General features: G+C 43.0%; 1 protein-coding gene across 5 annotated transcripts in view; it reads left to right on the top strand.

The window, feature by feature from the left end:
• dpp6a (dipeptidyl-peptidase 6a) overlaps positions 1–20,704 on the top strand; it is a 461,345-nt gene that overhangs the window by 234,679 nt on the left and 205,962 nt on the right. The window contains exon 1 of one of the 5 annotated variants that reach the window (XM_072679275.1): positions 11,692–12,058. The exons of the other annotated variants lie outside the window; for them this stretch is intronic. Within the exon in view, the coding sequence (XP_072535376.1) occupies positions 12,002–12,058 (57 nt within the window). The 5' untranslated portion in view covers positions 11,692–12,001. Of the gene's footprint in view, positions 1–11,691; positions 12,059–20,704 lie in introns of those variants that run through there. 5 annotated transcript variants of the gene reach the window in all.

Below are 20,704 nucleotides of genomic sequence, written 5' to 3'. Positions count from 1 at the left end.
TCTTTGTAGCGCAGCAGCGAACATGCAGACACACACACACACACACACACACACACACACACGTACACGTAACAAGCGCACAAATGCTGCGATTTGCTTTGCTGCACACGCCGAATCCCTCTCAGATGAACTAGACTGGTGGCTTTTCAATATATTCTTTTAATCATATCAACTGACTGGATCTCAGTGTGCGACGTGGCATCTTTTACAGGGTGCAGTGAGCTGAGGCTGGGTATACACACATACACACACACACACACACACACACAAACACTAACTCTCATTGCTCAAATAATTTCCCTCCTCCAAAAGTTCTCTGGCGCAGGAAGGCAAACAGTCTGACAGGGCCTTATGAAACAGAGAAGGCTTCACATACGCAATCAAGTCAACAGCAGATTTGTTTTGTGTTGGAGAAAGCGCAGTGAGCTCGCCCGTGTTAGCGCAGGGATTTAAAAGTGCTGGTTCTTATAAAAAAAAGCAAAATTAGAGTCCCCTGTTTCAGAGCCAGCAGAGGAATTACAGCACAGCTAGGCTACAGGGCTTCTTTATTCTGAAGAAGATTTGTAGATGCTCATATATAATTAAATATTCAGTCAATTCAGTTTAACAGTTACCCTTACCTTATATTAACTTTAATCCAAAACCCTAGCCCTAAACCTAATCTTAAGTCCAACCCCCAAAACCTATCCTTATAGCTGTACTTAATACTCTAACCCTAGATGTGACCTCAACCTAAAACCCAAACCAAAGTCTGACACTTCAAATCTAAATCCAAAACCCTAAACCTAACCTTAAAACTAAACCCAATCTTACTCTCAGTCTAAAACCCTACACTTAGCCTCATATCTGTACCTAACACTAACCCTGTGACCTCAACTCAAAACCAAAGTCTAACACTAAGTCAAATCTAAATCCAAAACCCTAAACCTAACCTTAAAACTAAACCCAATCTTAATTTCAATGCAAAACCCAAAACCTATCCTTAAATCTGTACTTAACACTAACCGTGCGACCTTAACCCAAAACTCAAACCAACTTCTAACACTAAACCCAATCATAATCTCAATCCAAAACCTAAACCTAATGCTCACTCTAATCTTAATCTCAAGTCAAAACATCAGCCCAACTTAGATAGCACTCATAGTAACCCTAATCTTAATCTCGACTCAAAACCTAAATCAAATACTTACTCAAATTTTTGTCTTACTCTCAACCTAAAACCTAAGCTTAAAACTTTAAACTTAGTCTCAACATCAGCCTAACTTAATATTCGCTCTAAACTTAATCTCAACCTGAAACCTAAACCTAATACTCACTCTAAACTTAATCTAAACCTGAAACCGAAACCTATTACTCACTCTAAACTTAATCTAAACCTGAAATATAAACTTAATACTCACTTTAAACTTAGTCTCAACATCAGCCTGACTTCTAAACCTAATACTCACTCTAAACTTAATCTCAACCTAAAACCTAAACCTAATACTCACTCTAAACTTAATCTAAACCTGAAACCTAAACCTAATACTCACTCTAAACTTAATCTAAACCTGAAACCTAAACCTATTACTCACTCTAAACCTAATCTAAACCTGAAACCTAAACCTAATACTCACTTTAAACGTAGCCTCAACAACAGCCTAACTTCTAAACCTGATACTCACTCTAAACTTAATCTTTACCTGTTTTTGGTGTAATGGTCAAATCTGTAGTTTTGCCAGTGCTCATCTATCGCATGAAACTCAGTTGATGTTTAACAGCAGTAAGATTAAGTTTAGGATTAGGACCAAGTTTAGAGTTAAAGGGGGATTCCCTGAATTTTTCAAAACATCTGCATAATTAAATTGCTGAGGAGTGAACAGAGTGGATGAGGTGTAAACGCTCAGTTTAAACGCTCAGTTCTAGAGAAACGTACCCACCCTTATTTCTGAACAGTGGTGGTAAATGGAACCAGGCGTCACCAAGACAAATCCAGCCGTTTTATTTAGCATCTTAAACAGATATTTTACCTTAATAGACTTTAATTGAAAGTCCGTTAGACACAAAGTGAGCATTTACGTGTTATCAATACTGGACCGTCAAAATAAATCGTTCCCTTATCACCCTTCTCTCCGACAGATTTGGGCATTAGCGCCGAGTCTGGACGTAGACGTTGCTATTAAAAGAGATAATAATTGAAGATGAAAGTTAGCCTCCCCAGGGTGCTGTGTAATTGACTGTTTGGCTCCTGTTGCTCTGTTCTTGCCGGTGGTGGAAAGCGGCTGGGAAAACGCCGCCGGCTTGCTGCCTCAGGAGCCACATGCCATCACTCTCTCTGAAATATGAGCTCACAGGAGACCATGCAGCAGAGAGGATTAATCAGAACCTGCTTCTCTAAGCCACCTTCACGCTTTCTCTGCAATTTACTCTTTCAGACACCAGCCCAGTCTCCAGCAGGAGCTCATCTAAATGGGCTTCATTCCCATGAATGAAGTCGAATGAATCTGAGAAGATTTTCAGTCATCCTGGTCGTTAAATTGTCTACTGGCTGTGAGTCAAGCAGCTCCTGTTTGTGGTTCAGTCTTGCAGGCCTGGTGCCACTCATCAGCTCGGAAAGGCATCTGTGATGTCATAAATCCGGTGCTCTGCATTTGTGATGAAATACAATGAAGCAATGAAAGTGCAGTGAGGTGATTCTTTGTGAACTTCTCAGCTGTGGTGAGTTGCCATAGCCATGATGTATTGTAACGTCATAACGATGATGTCATGGAATTTCGCTCCACGACATCATGAAACACAATTTCATGAAATTCCACACCTGTCATTCGTTAAAAGCTACACTTGTGACGTCATAAAACCACACCTGTTAAATCCCCAAACCTGAAATGCACACATATGACGTCATGGAACTTCACACCTGTGATCTCATGGAATTTTGCTCCATGACATCATGAAACACAACGTCATGAATTTCCACACCTGTGAGCCATTAAAAGCTATACTTGTGATGTCATAAAACCACACCTCTGAAATCCCCAAACCTTTAATGCACACATATGATGTCATGGAACTTCACACCATTGATGTCATGGAATTTTGCTCCATGACATCATGAAACACAACTTCATGAAATTCCACACCTGTCATTCGTTAAAAGCTACACTTGTGACATCATAAAACCACACCTGTTGAATCCCCAAACCTGAAATGCACACATATGACATCATGGAACTTCACACCTGTGATCTCATGGAATTTTGCTCCATGACATCATGAAACACAACGTCATGAATTTCCACACCTGTGAGCCATTAAAAGCTATACTTGTGATGTCATAAAACCACACCTCTGAAATCCCCAAACCTTTAATGCACACATATGATGTCATGGAACTTCACACCATTGATGTCATGGAATTTTGCTCCATGACATCATGAAACACAACTTCATGAAATTCCACACCTGTCATTCGTTAAAAGCTACACTTGTGACATCATAAAACCACACCTGTTGAATCCCCAAACCTGAAATGCACACATATGACATCATGGAACTTCACACCATTGATCTCATGGAATTTTGCTCCATGACATCATGAAACACAAAGTCATGAATTTCCATACCTGTGAGCCATTAAAAGCTACACTTGTGATGTCATAAAACCACACCTCTGACATCCCCAAACCTGAAATGAACACACATGATCATACACATCAACACATCATAAACTTTACACCGATGATGTCATAAAACTTCGTGGTGTCTTGAAATGTCACACCTATGAAGGCACAGTACTTCACTCAGTGATACTTGTATGTGACGTCATAATTACCCACACCTGTGAGCACATAAAGCTTCTTGAATTTGAAGTTCTAGCACCACGTATAAAATGCACACATATGACATCATAAACTCCACATCTGTGATGTCATAAATCTTCTAAAATGAACAGTCACACCTGTGCTACCTGACATGCCATGAAATGTCACACATACAAAAAGCCACACCCATGTTTCCACCAAATGTAATACGCCCATCTACACTATATGTACAAAGGTATCCAGACATCCCAGTTTAGCTGCACACACAGCTTGTTTAATCTCCATAGAAAAACATTGCCAATAGAATAGAACTCTCTGGAGCAGCCACACATGAGCCTAAAGTCATCGTGCCCAATGGTACCCATCTGTTCCCCAGATAGAGGGCTGTAAGGCACTGCAGCACTGGGTTGGGGTGGAGTAGTGGAACTGACTCCTCTAAAGAGCTGGAGCTTCAGCGAGGACTGCTGGGATAAGTTTGAGTGGCATTCCTGATCGATATCTAATCATCCATCATCAGTACCTGACCCAATGCCATCAAATCCTCCAAGCAATGTTTCAAAACCTAGCATAATTCCTTTGTAGAAGAGTAGTGGCTGTTACTGCAGCAAAGAGGACTCCTGCGAGAGGTCCGAAAAATGGTGCAGGAAAGGGAGGAGACGGGGAGGTGACTGGAGAGAGGTTTTTCGGTGCGATGATGGAAAGAGGCTGTGGGTTTTTACACAGGGCTGAGGGGGAGAGTTTGGGGTGTGGGCCATCTCCCATGTCATAACTCCACTTTGCTAGCATGTCCCTGAACACACCCTGAATTTTTTGGGCTGGAGTTCAGAGAAGTTTCTAGGTAGTTGTATTAAGCCGAAGCCCTGAAATTAGATGGACACTAAGCGTTTGTGGGGTGAGTTCTAATGTAACTGTGATAAGCTTGAGGTGACCACCATCCAAGGATCTAGACCATGTGGTCTGTTAGATGTTGAGCTGTAGAAGTTGCACCAATCCTGAAGAAGTTGTCTGGAAACTAAGGGGGGGAACGGTTGCACCAAAGTTGAAGGTGAAACCAGTGGTAAACTGAGGAACAAGGTGGGAAGCATTTTGAGAGTGGTGGAGACGGACAAAATGGACTAGGGGTTCATAAGGACTTGGATGGATAGACGGGCAGATGTGCGAGGTTGGTTGGTGTGAGAATGGAGTGAGAATGAGGGTTTATTTAGGGCTGAGGGGAACTCCACTTGGCTAGCATGTCCCACGCCCTGAAGTCCAGAACGGGGAGGTTCTGAGTTCAGAGCGGCTTCTGGGTAGTTGTGTGAAATCGTAGGCCCAAAATTACATGGGCGCCAAGCATTTGTGGGTGTGCGTTCTAATGTAACTGTGATAAGCTTGAGATGACCAACATCCAAGGAGCTGGACCATGTGGTCTGTTAGATGTTGGACTGTAGAAGTTGCACCAATCCTGAAGAAGTTGGCTGGAAACTGATGAATTAAAGCCACTGAGGGAAAAAAGGTTGCACCAAAGTTGATGGTGGAACCAGTGATAAAGGGGGACAGGGGGTTCATAATAGCTCAGACTCACAGGAGCAGATGCGCTAGGTTGGCTATTTGGCTTGATGGACTATAGTTAGGGGAGTAGACCATCTCCCAAAATTAAGTTAGGTCATAACTCCACAGGTCCATCACCCTTGATTTCAAAAGCGACTTTGGACGAGCGGGCGTCTACACATACACGCCGTCAAGATATACAAACTACAACCCCATTAACAGTGCCCTCCAGATTATACTACAGCTCCATTCGTTCTGATCTGATGCTATTTGAGAATCTGAATATGGTCATTTACTGCAGACAGACCTCTGCCGTCCCGACAGCGGCAATCACAGCCCTATAATTGCAGCGCTTCATGGGCGGCGAGCACCATAATAATCGATATCATCATTTTTGCAGCTCATAATGCGTGGCTGTGGCTGGACTGAAGGGGGAATTGTTTAATTAACACAGTGCTTTAGTGTGGTGGCGCTGGCCTTGGCATTGTGAAGCAGTTTAATTAGATTAGGGAATGCATGCCGCCTCCATTCATCCTGCCTGTCACTGTCACTCAATTACTCCGTAACCTTCCGCACAGAGTGTGTTTAAGACCCAGCCGTCACACAAGGTCATCTATCATTTTCTGACCAAGCCATTTGTCAGCGCTGATTGGTTTTGTGTCCACTCATTGCTGCCCAGTCACCCACCGCAGCGCAATAATATATTTGCTGTGTGTGTGTGTGTGTGTGTGTGTGTGTGTGTGTGTGTGTGTGTGTGAAATTTCAGGTTCTTGGATTGTACTGCTGCTATTGGTTCAATGTGTGTGTGTATGCATGCGTGATTTGCTCTGTAATTGAATACACACTATACATTTCTATACCTGTTGAAAGTGTATGGAGTGGGTGTGTGTGACTGAATACACACTCTAGAAGTCAGTGCTAAAATCCCTATACTATGCAAAGTCTGACTGTGTGTGTAAAAGTGAAGGTCTTCTCCACTTCTTCTGAGTTCACCTTCTTAACAGGCTGAGCTTCTCTCTGTGAGACTCTTCCTGACTCTCTAATGCAGGGATTTTTTTTTGACCCCCTGTCCCTCCAAAGCTGCCGGACAGGCCGGACTTTGACCGCTAGCGTCCTTCACACACACACATACACACTCTTCCTGCTAATTTTCGTGCTCTGTAGGGCAGCACCCTAGAAGATGTGATGTGACCCTAGAAGACATGGGGGTACTCATGTATAACTTGCATACACACATAAAACACTATATGGACAAAAGTATTGGGACACCTGCTCATACATCGTTTCTTCTGAAATCCAGGGTTTTAAAAAGAGCTTATCCTGCTTTTGATCCTACTGTTTCCGATTGTGGAGCATTGCTGTGAGCATTGCTGTGAGGATTTGATTGCATTCAGGTCAGGATGTTGGGTGATAACCACCCCCTCCTTATGCCCAACTCCCCAGGTCATCCCATCCAAATGTACTGGATGGAGCTCTACCACTATCATTCCGAAGAACACAGCTCTTCCACTGCTCCACAGCTCAATGCTGGGGGTGATTTATGCCACTATAGCCCACTCTTTGCCTTTTAAAGTTACTATTTTGGAGATTATGATCCACACACACACACACACACACACACTATATACGCAAGAAACTTGCACATTTGCCCCCAATTCATTAAAAGCCCAGTTCAGAAGCACGGAGCGGGTGATAGACTAAGTGTAATTAATTAACATTTGCGCTGCTGAATTGCAAAAGTAACTCATTACGCTGCTGCTCTCACAGTTCGGAGGACTAAAATAAATAGAACACTAAAAAAAATCAAATCGTCCTTGAAATATTTGGGGTCTAATTGAACGTGTTCCTGAAATTAATTACGCCACGCTTTTATCCGAAATGGGAAGAAACAGCCCTTTTGCTCCAACGTCCTCCAAGCATGTGATAACAAAGAAATTACATGCAAATATAACATTTCTTTCCCCCAGTCGTTTAATTTCCACTCTGCATCGCAGCGCTGTGTTATCATGCTCGCTTAATTTCTGGAGCGGGAATGCAGTAATTTCCCTTTGCTTTGGAAAGGCCATTCATTCGAGGCCCGGTTGCTCTTGACTGGAGTGTGTTTAAGACCAGTCGGAGGGGTAAGTGTGATGTGTGTGTGTGTGTGTGTGTGTGTGTGTGTGTGTGTGTGTGTATGTCATGACACTGTGCTATCTCCTTTTGCTGTTGGCTGCTCATTCCTCATTTACAGGATATGACTGCAGGCACATTTAGTGAGGAATAGAATTTGCTGTTTGAGGACGTTCTGGTTGTGGTACGAGGGGGGGACAGACCATGGTGCCCAAGGTTCATTGACGTGCAAGTGCTGGACTGACAGAAAGGCTACTGTGGCACAAATCAGAGAAATGTTTAATGATTGTTCCTTTATAAGGGTTTGTGAAGCTGTAGGCCAGTCAGAGTGCCCATGCTGACCCATGTCCATCATCTAAAGCTCCTACATGTTTAGGACCGCAAACATCAAAACTGAGCCTCTTTTCCATCACGAGGGTACTGGGACAGTATATAGATATTACAGATGTAGAACCCTTCAGCTTGTGCCACTTGAGGTAGTCCATTGTGGATGTAGAGGAGTGTTCAGGGTCATTATCCTGCTCTAAAAGCTCATTCGTGTTTCATCTTCAGCTCTTTTACAGATGGTGTGATGCCTGCTTCCAGAATTTGCCTTTGTTTAATCAAATCCATCCTTCTTTCTACCTGTAAAAAGTTCCCTGTGCCACTGGCTGCAGCACAAACCCAATGCATTCACCTCCATGCTTAACAGTTGGAGAGGTGGTGTTCTCATGAAATCAGTCCACAGGAACTAGTTTCCCAAATGCATCAGGCTTGTTTATGGCTGCTGCTGAACTTTGTGGTGAGGACACTGGCTTTTTTTAGGGCAGTGGTGGCTCAGCGGTTAGAGCGGCGGGCTATTGATAAGAGGGTTGTGGGTTCGATACCCGGGCTTAAATGCGGAGGATGCATTTCGCTGTACATAGTACAGTGACAAATACGTGCTCTTCCATGAAGGTCATATTTGTGCACCAGTCCAGAGCCTGCTAAATCGTCCTGAAGGAGGCTTGCAGTCAAGGTAGAGTTATTAAGAACCATGATCCTCCTCACCCATCTCCTCCCTTCTTCTCCAAGTTCACCTCAGTCATGAGAAGCTCAGCTTCACGCACCAACCTTAAAGCCACCCTGAACTCCAGCCTCCCCATTCCAGCTCCCTCAAGCGTGGTCCATACTAGCAAACAGGGGATTTGGTTGGTTTTCCCTTCAAAGCAATCTAGCAATCCTACAGGCAGTTCTCTCTGAAGGTATTCTTGGTCTTCCAGACCTCAACTTCACCTTCACCACTCCTGTTAATGCCATTTCTTATTTACATGACAAACTGAGGCAGCGGCTACCTCACAACACACTGCTCCCTACCTTCCTATAGCCTTCTCCTAAATTTCAGGGGCTAATTGGTGGGTTGTTGTTTTTGTCTCAGACCTCTATAAAACTTTGGAAAGCTTCGAAATTTGCAGCACCTGGCCTTACTTAATGATGCCTGTGAACAAGCAACAGCACTAACAAGCTAATTAAGACCTGAGACCTGAGAAGTCATCTGAAGCTTGAAAGCTCTTGTCGTGCCCAAATGTTTGCTTGTTGCTCCTGTCCTTCCTATCCAAAAATGTTGTTGAATTTAAAGAGGAATTATGACCAAGGGCACCCACTAGGATTTGTGGTGCTGGCCAGGAAATAACTCTCACGTTCTCCAGTAGATTGAGATGAACACTAGTATGAAGGCATGTTGATGTTTTTTGGCAGCTACAAAAGCCATCAGAGCAGGGGTGGAGAATTGAGGGCCGAAGTCCAGCACAGTTTGGTTTATTTTCTCTGCCCTAAAGTGCCGACTAAACCTGACGATTAGCTATTGAGCTGATCAAGTGTGTTTAAGCTAAAAAATCACCAAACTGTGCAGGACTCCAGTCAAGTGTATCTAAGAACTCCTCATTCCTGCACTGAAGTAAAACCTCCCCCTCTTTCTCCAGCAGTTCTTTTACTGCAGTGTAATTTCTTTCCAAAAATACACCTGGAAAAACAAAAGTAGTAACAGCTACTATACTTGTCACGGATGTGAGGAGGCTGGATGTAAGTGCGAAAAGCCTTTATTAAAACCAAACAACAGCCAAATGTGCAGGTAGACACATGATAAATAAAGAAATAACATATATATATACACACACACTCTATATGGACAAAAGTATTGGGACACCTGCTCGTTCTAAAAAAAAGAGTTGATCCTGCTTTTGTTGGAATAACTGTCTCTACTTTCCAGGGAAGACGAAGACTTTCTACTAGATTTTAGAGGAGCACTGCTGTGAGGATTTGATTGCATTTAGTAACCAGAGTGTCAGTAAGGTCAGGATGTTAAATGATCACGATTCCACCTCATCCGCAACTCCTCAACTCATCCGAAAAATCTTAAACACCTCTTTAATCCCTATACAGTGAAATACTGCATACGTCCAGTGTACATACACTATATTGCCAAAAGTATTCACTCACCCATCCAAATCCTTGAATTCAGGTGGTCTAATCAATTCCATGGCCACATGTGCATAAAACCAAGCACCTAGACATGCAGACGCTTCTACAAACATTTGTGAAAGAATGGGTCGTTCTCAGGAGCTCAGTGAATTGCTACAGACCTCCAAACTTCATGTGGCCTTCTGATTAGCTCAAGAACAGTGCATAGAGAGCTTCATGGAATGGGTTTCCATGGCCGAGCAGCTGCCTTGGATGCAGTATATCACCAAGCGCAATGCAAAGCACCGGATGCAGTGGTGTAAAGCATGCCGCCACTGGACTCTAGAGCAGTGGAGATGTGTTCTCTGGAGTGGCGAATCACGCTTCTCCGTCTGGCAATCCAATGAATGAGTCTAGGTTTGGCAGTTGCCTGGAGATTGCTACTTGTCTGACTGCATTGTGCCAAGTGTAAAGTTTGGTTGAGGGGGGATTATGGTGTGGGGTTGTTTTTTAGGGGTTGGGTTCGGCCTCTTAGTTCCAGTGAAAGAAACTCTTAATGCTTCAGTAGATCGAGAGATTTTGGTCAATTTCATGCTCCCAACTTTGCTGGGTAACAGTTTGGGGACGACCCCTTCCTGTACACCCCACCAGTGTACAAAGCAAGGTCCATAAAGACATGGATGAGCAAGTTTGGTGTAGAAGAACTTGACTGGCCTGCACATGAGTCCTGACCTCAACACCTTCTTGTCCAACATCAGTGTCTGACCTTGCAAATAGTGCATAAACACTACAGTTCTACACCTTAGGGAAAGCCTTCCCAGAAGAGCTGAAACTGTTACAGCTGCCCAACATCATATATATAAACCCTATGGATTAGGAATGGGAAGTCCAGCGTCTTCACACAGATAGCACTAGAGTTCAGGTTTCAGGTATATGAAGCTCTTTTAAGATTCAGAGTCTGTGAATTACACTCCATAGGGAGCAGAGTGTAATTGGGGATTAACCCTCTGTGTTTTCTGTGATGTCGCTCATTTTGAGGCACTATCACCACATTCAGGGATAGCATCAGGCTCATGCAAGTGGCTTCATCTCTGTAAGGATGGAAATATCTGGATTGAAAATATCTGGATTTGAGTGGACGAGGCCCTAAGATCTGCCTGAGAAAAATAAATAAAGAAACTGGAAAGGTCGCCCCCTATTGGTGTCAGATTACCTGTTGTTTTTTTATATTTATTAAATCCCTAATGTGTGTGTGTGTGTGTGTGTGTTAAAACACAAATAAGTTAAAAGTTGTTTCCTACCAGTCAAAAACTGAGATCTACGTGTAAACCCCCCCCTGCAAAAAAACAAGAAAAGAGCGCCCCCTATTGGTGTGTGTATCTGAGCAGACTACCTGTTCATTCCCATTAATGTATTCATACTCAATTACATCACTAATGTATGCATGTGTGTGTCAAGGTTAGGTGGAGCACAGCAGAGCATTTACACACGCTCCTACTGAAGGAAACACTACACACACACACACACACACACACACACTAACACACTAACACCATGTGTATGTATGTGTGTTGCTCTTGGAGGCGGAGAGCGTAAAAGGCAGTGGGTACGAAAAGAGCCCCCTCCCTCTCTCTCTCCATCTCTCTCTCCCTGTCTCTCTCTCTCTCTCCCTCTCTCTCTCTCTCTCTCTCTCTCTCTCTCTCCCTCTCACTCTCTCTCTCTCTCTCTCTCTCTCTCTCTCTCTCTCTCTCTCTCTCTCACTCTCTCTCTCTCTCTCTCCCTCCCTGTGGTGGTTGCCAGGCAGTTATCAGCTTGCACTGACGATTGCGGTGACAGTCTCTCGCTCTCTCTCTCTTTCTCTCTCGCTCTGTCCCGTCTCTCTCTCTTTTTCACACACTCTCTCACTCCAGTTCAGAAAGACTGAGGCTCGCTCTTCTCCCTGCATTTCTCTCGGATTTTGACGCAGCCATACTCTCTCTCTTTCTCTCTCTCTCACACACACACACACACACACACACACACTCTCTCTCTGCCTCTGAGGAGCTCCCCCCCCCCCTTTTCTGGCATATTTGGAGCCGGCACGCAGGGCATCCGGCGCACACCGCATCCGGCGCACACACAGCATCCGAGCGGCACAGCTCGTCATGACAACGGCAAAGGAATCCAGCGCTCCGGCCAAAGCAGCGCAGCAGCAGGATCAGGTAGAGCAGTGATTTATTCCTAGACTCGTGTTCTGCACGGCTCTATCAGGGCATGTACGCCCGCCGGTACCGCCAACCCTGAGCACAGCCGGGACTCTGGCACTGCTCGGTCCCTCAACTCTGTTACAGCAGACTTCTGAACATGCGGTGCAACAGTCTTTCATTCCCAGCTGTGTGCTTCCTTATGTGTCTGTGTGGAGCTGGGCTGTGGAGCTCGGGTCCGGTAGGTTAGAGAGTCCTGTGGTTTCTCTGGGTACTTTACATCAGTTTGGCTTCCTCGGTTGGCATGTTGGCTTTTCTGAGCGACTGTGGGAACGAGACCCTGGAAAAAGTGCTGCATTGACTCTGTTGGACTCAAACGTGTGAATCAGTTCATTACATCAACACAGTCACTGCTGAAAGTGACTGAACTGAGAGCTGAACTGATGTTGATGTAGTATTAGGCTGTTTGACACATAGCCACTGGCATGACAAGACCTTGTATCTACTTATATGTATACATGTATTTGTTTTTCCTAATCATTTGAAGCAGTTGCTGATCACACTGTGTAAACAGACCATCAGAAATGCTCCAAAATGACAAGAAATACTAATATAAAATAATAATAACATTAAGTTTTAATGTTAGGAGTCCACTTCTGCTCTTCATGTTATACAAACATGTGAAACATGAGTGAAGTTAATGTTAATTAGTGTATAAATGTAATATAAGTGTAATATAGGATGGATTAAGGAATGTATGGATTGATATTAATCCATTATGAATTAATAAACTGATTGATTAACAAACAAGAGGATGAATAATGAATGGGTAAATGAGGGAATAGCAACTGAATGAATGAATGGTTGACTTTATGGATGAATGAAGGAAAGACAAAAAAGTGAATTTAGCAACTGAATGAATGAGTGAATGAAAAAGGTGGATTAAAGAATGAATGGATGTATGGAGTTGTTAATTAAGCTGATTGGATGTTGTTATGAAATGAATGAATGAATGAATCAATGGTTAAATGAGGGAATTGAGAGAAGGGATTGGCAGCTGAATGAATGAGTGACTTAATGAATGAAAGAAAAAATGAATAGTGAATGAAGGAATTAGTGAAAGAGTGAGTGAGTGGGTGAATTACTAATTAATAAACTAATGAAGAAATTTAGGAACAAGCAAACACATGAATGAGTGAAGGGGTTTGTAAATAAATTAGTAACAGAATAATGGGAGGATGGATTAAACAATGAATGGATTAATATTAATCCATTATTCATTGATAAACTGATTGGATAATGAGTTAACAAACAAGAGAATGAATACTGAATGGGTAAATGAGGGAATAGCAACTGAATGAATGAGTGAATAAAAAGGTGGATTAAGGAATGAATGGATGAATGGAGATGTTAATTGATGATTAATGATCATAAATTATCGTTAAATGATTTAATGTGTTAACAAATGAATGAATTATCATATGAATGAATTAATTATTGGTTAAATAAGAGAATGAATGAGTGCAGGGATTGGCAGCTGAATGAATAAGTGAGTGACTTCATGAATAAATGATGGAGTGGGTGGATAAATTACTGAAATAATGACCTAATAAAGAAATTAAATAATAAGCAAACACATGAATGGGTGAAAGCATTTGTGAAGAAATGAGTGTAAGAATGAAGGAAAGATGGATTAATGAATGAATTAATGAATGCATTGATTTGTTATTTAATCACTTAGATCAATTGGATAATGAGTTAACAAATTATCAAATGGTCAGATAAATGAATGAAAGGGTAAATTAGGGTGATGAATGAGTGAAGGGATTATCAACTGAATGAACGAGTGAATGACTTCATGAATGAATGAAGGAAAGAAATAAATGAATTAGTGGAAGAATGAGTGAGTGGGTGAATTACTGAATTAATAAACGTATGAAATTTAGGAACAAGGAATGAATGGATGAAAAGTGAATTGTGTAGTAACTGTGTCCAATGCTTTTGCCTTCACAGTGAGTGGCACACTGACTGACCGCTGACTTTCTGTGTATTTGGGTTTATTGTAAAGGTCTGCAGTGTTATATAGGTAGACTCTCTCACTGCTGAGTTGTAAGCAGTGTTTTATGGCTGCAGTTGTAAATGTATTTTTGTGGTTGAAGGAAAGGAGAGTCAGGAGATGGTCGAAAGATGATGAAGACTTTATTTGTAGAGTTCTGTTGTCAGTCTGTGTTGAAGCTGCCTGAAGACAGGTCTCAAATGCAGCTTTTTAAGATGTCTATCCACACCGCCTCCTACACACACACACACACACACACACACACACACACACTCGCTCATCATGTGTGTTCCTGGTTAAAAACTCTGTGTATGTGTGGCTTGACTTGCCCATATCCTTCATTCTACAGGACTGTGGGAAACTGTTGGATGGACAAAGGACTAAACTGAACCTGTTGCCCCTTAAGTGACATGCATAACACTGCATTTTTACCATGTGAACAGAGATTGGCATTTGGCCAAATGATAATAATAATAATAATAATAATAATAATAATATATTACCTCTCTAGTTGTTCTCTTCTGGTCATTCTCCTTTGGTCATACTTCTCTGGAGGTTCTCCTTTGGTCATACATCTCTGGAAGTTCTCCTTTGGTCGTACTTCTCTGGAAGTTCTCCTTTGGTCATACTTCTCTGGAGGTTCTCCTTTGGTCATACTTCTCTGGAAGTTCTCCTTTGGTCGTACTTCTCTGGAAGTTCTCCTTTGGTCATACTTCTCTGGAGGTTCTCCTTTGGTCATACTTCTCTGGAGGTTCTCCTTTGGTCAGACTTCTCTGGACACTCTTCAATGGTCATACTTCTCTGGAGGTTCTCTTTTGGTCATACATCTCTGGAGGTTCTCCTTTGGTCATACTTCTCTGGAGGTTCTCCTTTGGTCATACTTCTCTGGAGGTTCTCCTTTGGTCATACTTCTCTGGAGGTTCTCCTTTGGTCATACTTCTCTGGAAGCTCTTCAATGGTCATACTTCTCTGGAGGTTCTCTTTTGGTCATACATCTCTGGAAGTTCTCCTTTGGTCATACTTCTCTGGAAGTTCTCCAATGGTCATACTTCTCTGGAGGTTCTCTTTTGGCCATCGTCCTCTGGTCATACTTCTCTATCTGCTCATTCTCATCTGGTTGTTCTCTTCTGGAAATACTTATCTGGTTGTTCTCTGGTTGTTTTCCTTTGGTCATTCCTCTTCGTTCATTCCTCCCTGGTCGTTCTCTATCTCTATCTCTTTGATCTTTCTTCAAACTGTATATATGTGTAGTTTAGCCACAGTGGGAGTTCTTGCACACCCTATTCTGGGCAGGTGCTTGATGTAGGTGCAGGCACAGCCTCGGGCGATACAGACCTGAACAAACTAGGTGAAGGATCTAACACCACCCACAAAAAAATGATAAAATACAATAAAATAAAACACACCTGACAGGCAGGTCTGGTTAATATTTCAGCCTCTCTGAGCATTAAGAAGTGCTTCCTCTTCTGGCCAGAGCAGAACAAATACATTCAAGAGGAAGTTGTGGGCGCCCTCTTCATCCAGAGTTTATCAAACTTCAGCGTGGCTGAGATGCTGGTGCTGCTACTGAGGGATAGAAAATACATTTGATTAAACTTAACAGACCAAGCAGTAGTAAAATGCCCTTGACCTAATAACAGCGTCAGTCCTGTCAGGTAAGGATCTCAGCAGTCTCTGAGAGAGCTTCTGTCCATTGCAGTCCACTCTTCCCCTAACTGGGAGCAGCTGGAGTTTGTTTGCCCCTGCTTCGGTATTTCTCCTGCTGTTCCAGTTTGAGAATGTGTCCCAGTGATCATCTTGTCTGTTGTACTGGTCAGACTCAAATGTGGAGATGGGCACATAACAGTACAGTGGCCATCCTGGACTGTGAAAGTGTCGGGGTTGTGTTCTGCTCGGACATGAGGGGGCAAGGGGACGCAAGTATTATGAACTGAATCATGTGAAAGGAAAGCTTATGTTGTTGCTCTGAATACGACAGGAGAAAATCTTAACTTTCAATGGAAGTCAATGTAATTTTTTTTTTTATTCCAAGACATTTTGGAGCATTTCTATTGCTAATCCTTACCTGACAGAACTATGCATTAGAGAATATGTTCTATTACTGTTGTTGAGATGTTGGTGCTGCTACTCAGTGATAGTAAACTTACCAGACCAAACTTTGGATGAGGTGAGAACCCATACCTTCCTCTTTCCCTCCATTTATCATTTTGAAACTTGGACACAATATAAAGAATAACTGCCAGATTTATATCATTTCAAAAAGTGAAAATAGGCAAAAATGGAGATTCAGTATTTTTGTGTGAAAGCAATGATCTGTTATGTCTAATAAACTAAAGTTTTGGGTCATTGTCATGTTGCCTGGCCCACCTCTGCTTCAGCTTCAGATTATGGACAGATGGTCTCACATGTTCCTCAAGCCCCCTCTGATATTATAATGAATTTATAGTGGATACTGTGATTGAGAGCTTGTGGTCTGCTCCTGGGCCGAACTGTGATCTAGAGCTAAATGTTCTCCACTGGTATATTTACATTTACATTTACAGCATTCAGCTGACACTCTTATCCAGAGCGACTTACATGGTTACTCGTATTACTGAGGAGAGCCATTGGAATATTAGGAGTCTTGCCAAAGGACTCTTATTGGTGTAGCGCAGCATAGCCACCCAGACCAGGAATCGAACCCCTGTCTTCAACATGGTGTGGTAGCTCAGTGGCAGGTAGTGGTGTTGTTATACTTTTGCACCACACCAACCACATGATTTAGGACATTTCTAACTGTTCTAAGTTCTTTATAAACCCCTTCCTCTGCATCTCCAACCTTCTTTCTGAAGGCCTCAGAGAGCTCTCTGGATCTGGCCATGATGGTGATCTTCTTCACCCCTCACTTCAACCATCAATCCAGAGCAGACCAGACTAAACGTCTGAGGTTTAAATAAGACTCCAGACTCCTCCAGAATAATCCTCTCCAACCATGTGTCTTCCTTTTTTTCCCCACATGATCAAGGAATACAAAGTGAGGAGAGCTCACCGGTGTACTGGTGCATGTTCTAACTCACTGACCAGTGTTCAGCAACTAGAATCAGATATTCCATGTTCAGTGAAAGCTTGAGGGAGCTGCCGGTGAACGATGGGAACAGAACAGAGGGTATTTGGGTCTGTCTGAGTGAAGCTTGCTGGAGGAATTGGTGTTCAGACCATGGAAATATATGTGAAGTTTCTACAAGGCCTGTGTTGGGCTTTGAGCCAGTAATAGTAAAGCTAGAAGAGACCGTGAGACTAAAAGCGGAGAGGAAAGCTCAGCTCCTCGCAAGCTGAGCAGTGTGTGTTTGTGTGTGTTTGTATGTGTGTGTGTGGGAGCTGCAGGGCGAGTGTATGTGTATGTGTGTGTATATGGGTATGTGTGTGTGTGTGTGTGTGTTTGTGTGTGTCTCCTCGGTGCTGACAGAGAAGGTTAGAGAGGCAGAGTGAGGCAAACCTCCTGCAGCGCTGCCAACCTGTACTACTCCATCACACACTGCAGGAAAGAGGGAGGAAACAGTCAATAACACACACACACACACACACACACACACACACACACACATTCACATACCGTATCTATCTATAGAGACAAACACACAAACACAAGAATCAGCACAAAAGTTTGACAACCCCTCAAAATGTTATTGTCAGTGTCTGTGGTCGTGATGGTTTGCCCCACAAGCTCCCCCTACAGTTGGGGAGTGTAATTCACTTTTACTCCACTGCTGTAAATACAAATAAGAGCACACCCTTATGGACAGCTGTACTCATGCATTTCTGGACAAGCCGAGAGATCCAGAAGCAGCATGTGGACTAAAGCGGTGGAGTAATACTTCAGGGTTTTACAGTAATATGACGGGCCGGGTTACGCAGCGGTACACGGTTCTGGAGAGAGGTTCTCCTCCAGCTCCACCAAAGCACCACAGTGCAGCAGCAGCGCTCCACAGTTACTGACCTATAAATCACTAATATTTGATTCATATTTTCAAATATTTTAAATATATCTGAGCCAATAATGTCATAGACATGGACATTTCTCAGTTTATGTGCATGTAGACTATCTTGACAAAAGTATTGGGACACCTGCTCCTCTTTCATTGTTTCTTCTGAAATCAAGGGAATTAAAAAGAGCTGATCCTGCTTTTGTTGGAGTTACTGTCTCTACTGTCCAGGGAAGAAGACTTTCTGCTAGATTTAGGTGGTGCGTAGCTGTGAGGATTTGATTGCATTCAGCGACAAGTGTGTGAGCGAGGTCAGGATGTTGGATCATCACCACCACACCTCAACCCAAAAGTACTGGATGGATGATGGATCCATCATTCCAGAAAACACAGTAGTTCCACTGCTCCACAGCTCAGTGTTGGGGGGGGCTTTATACCCCTTTACCCCACACCTGACATTACCCCAGAGCATGTTTATCTGCTCCTGCAGAGAGTCCTATTCTACTGGCAGCACTTCTTTTCAGGAACTAATCAAATATATCTGAGCCCCTAATACCATGATCATGGAAATGCAGGGAAAGCGCAACCATGAAAAACGGTCTAGCGTAACCATGGAGATCTGTGTAGTGTAACCTTGGAAATAGGTGTAGCATCATCATGAAAATAGGTGTAGTGTAACCAAGGAACTAGGCATAGCATAGCGTTAAAAGAGCCTAGCATGGGGCAAAAGCATTGCATCACCATGGAGACAAGTGTAGCTCAGTCCTGGAAGCTAGTGTATTGTAACCATGGAAATGGATGTAGTGTAACCATTAAAATGAGTGTTGCATACCTATGGGAAGGGGTGTATTCATCCATAGAAAAAGTATGGCGTATCCATGGAAATGGATGTGGGAGTAGCATGATGGGATGAGTTGTAGCGTAACCATGGAAATGACTGCTGTGTTGCATGACTATGGACGCTATGGAGGCTATAGAAATGGATGCTGCATATTTATGGGCATTTCTGTAACTTGACTGTCGAAACGATTGTAGCGTAACTATGGTAATGGGTGTAGTGTAACCGTGCGACCTCGGAAATGTGTGGAGGTTGACCATGGAAATGAGCGCAAACCAACTGTTCAACTTATGAGTGGTCTAATTCTTCTTAAGGTGTACTTGAGAAGCTACAGGCACATCTGATCAGTTAATACGCCACATTGTATAATCTATATAATGCAAATTTATAAAATGATGCACTCGTGCACAAGGGCTTTCAGCAGCGGGCTGTCGTCCCCCTGCTGATGTGTTTGTATGCAGGTTCTTTTTGAGACAGAAGTTCACCAGCATTTGTTTCCTATAAAACCATAAAGCTGCTAAATCAGCACGGCTGTGAAGATAGATCCAGCTGTCGGTGCAGTGGAGGACGGAGGCAGGAGTGGATTCGAATGGGCCGTCGGCTCCACACTGCACGAGCATTTATACACACTTCTGAGAGATTTCTGCTCGGAGGTTCTGGGTACAGCACAGGCTGAGAAATGAGTGTATCTGCACACACACTGTATGGACAAAAGTATTGGGACACCTGCTACTCTTTTATTGTTTCTTCCAAAATCAAGGGTATTAAAAGAGTTGGTCCTGCTTTTTTTGGAGTTACTGTTTATCTTACTACTAGATTTTGGAGGAGCATAGCTGTGAGGATTTGATTGTATTCAGCAAGAGATTCCAAAAGTACTGGATGGAGCACCAACCATCACTCCAGAGAACACAGTACTCTGGAGTGCTCCACAGCTCAATGCTGGGGGGTCTTTATATAGGATACTTTAACCCCTGCCTGACATCTCTGTTCCTGCAGAGAGTCCTATTCTACTGGCAGTGCTTCTCCTCTACAGGGATTAGACAAGCTGTGTGCATCTCTGTCAGCAATGGGTGCAACTTAAAGTAGCTGAAAGCTTTAATTAGAAGGGATGTCCACAAACATTTGGACATATAGTGTATTTGTGCTGTGTGATGGTGGCTCTGGACGTGGATGGTAATTAGAGGCATTGTTTTCTGATCAGTGCAGCAAACAGTGGCTCTAATTAGCACAGCGAGGCAAACTGGTTCCGGTTTGAGTCCTTTAACACTGGTCCTACTGGATATTCAGTACCAATTAGTGGTCCACAGGATCTGTGGTACCACCCCAGCCCATACTGTGTGTTATATGGGTTATCAAATCTTCAGAATAGAGTTTATGTATGTGTGTGTGTGTGTGTGTGTGTTTTGTCATCACCCGTACGCTGTGACTCCTGTAGAGATTAATGATTGTGAATCATGGCCCCCTGATTTAAACCGGTTCCATTAGTAATTCACTGGCTGATCTAAAGGATTTTTGTTTCACTTCAGAAGCAATTTTGTTCAATTTTGAGCTTCAAAACAGACCCCTTTAGATAGATAGATAGATGATGTCTGTAATGATAAACACATGCTTCAAATATTCACAGTCATGTTCACAAATATTCATAATCACTCTCTAAACAGTCTTAACATCCATTGTTGCAATTTAAAATATATAGATCAGCCCGAAGTAATGGAGTCTGAAGGGCTCCTCATTACCCCGACAGTACTAACGTTTTCAGGCTGGCTGTGTTTGACTCACGGGAAATGTGTGTAATATCACCATGGCGA

The sequence above is a fragment of the Salminus brasiliensis genome, chromosome 5 (genome assembly GCF_030463535.1).
Source record: "Salminus brasiliensis chromosome 5, fSalBra1.hap2, whole genome shotgun sequence".
NCBI classification, from domain to species: Eukaryota; Metazoa; Chordata; class Actinopteri; order Characiformes; family Bryconidae; genus Salminus; species Salminus brasiliensis.
Note: the sequence above shows the minus strand (reverse complement) of the source record. Positions and strands in the feature narration are given on the sequence as shown.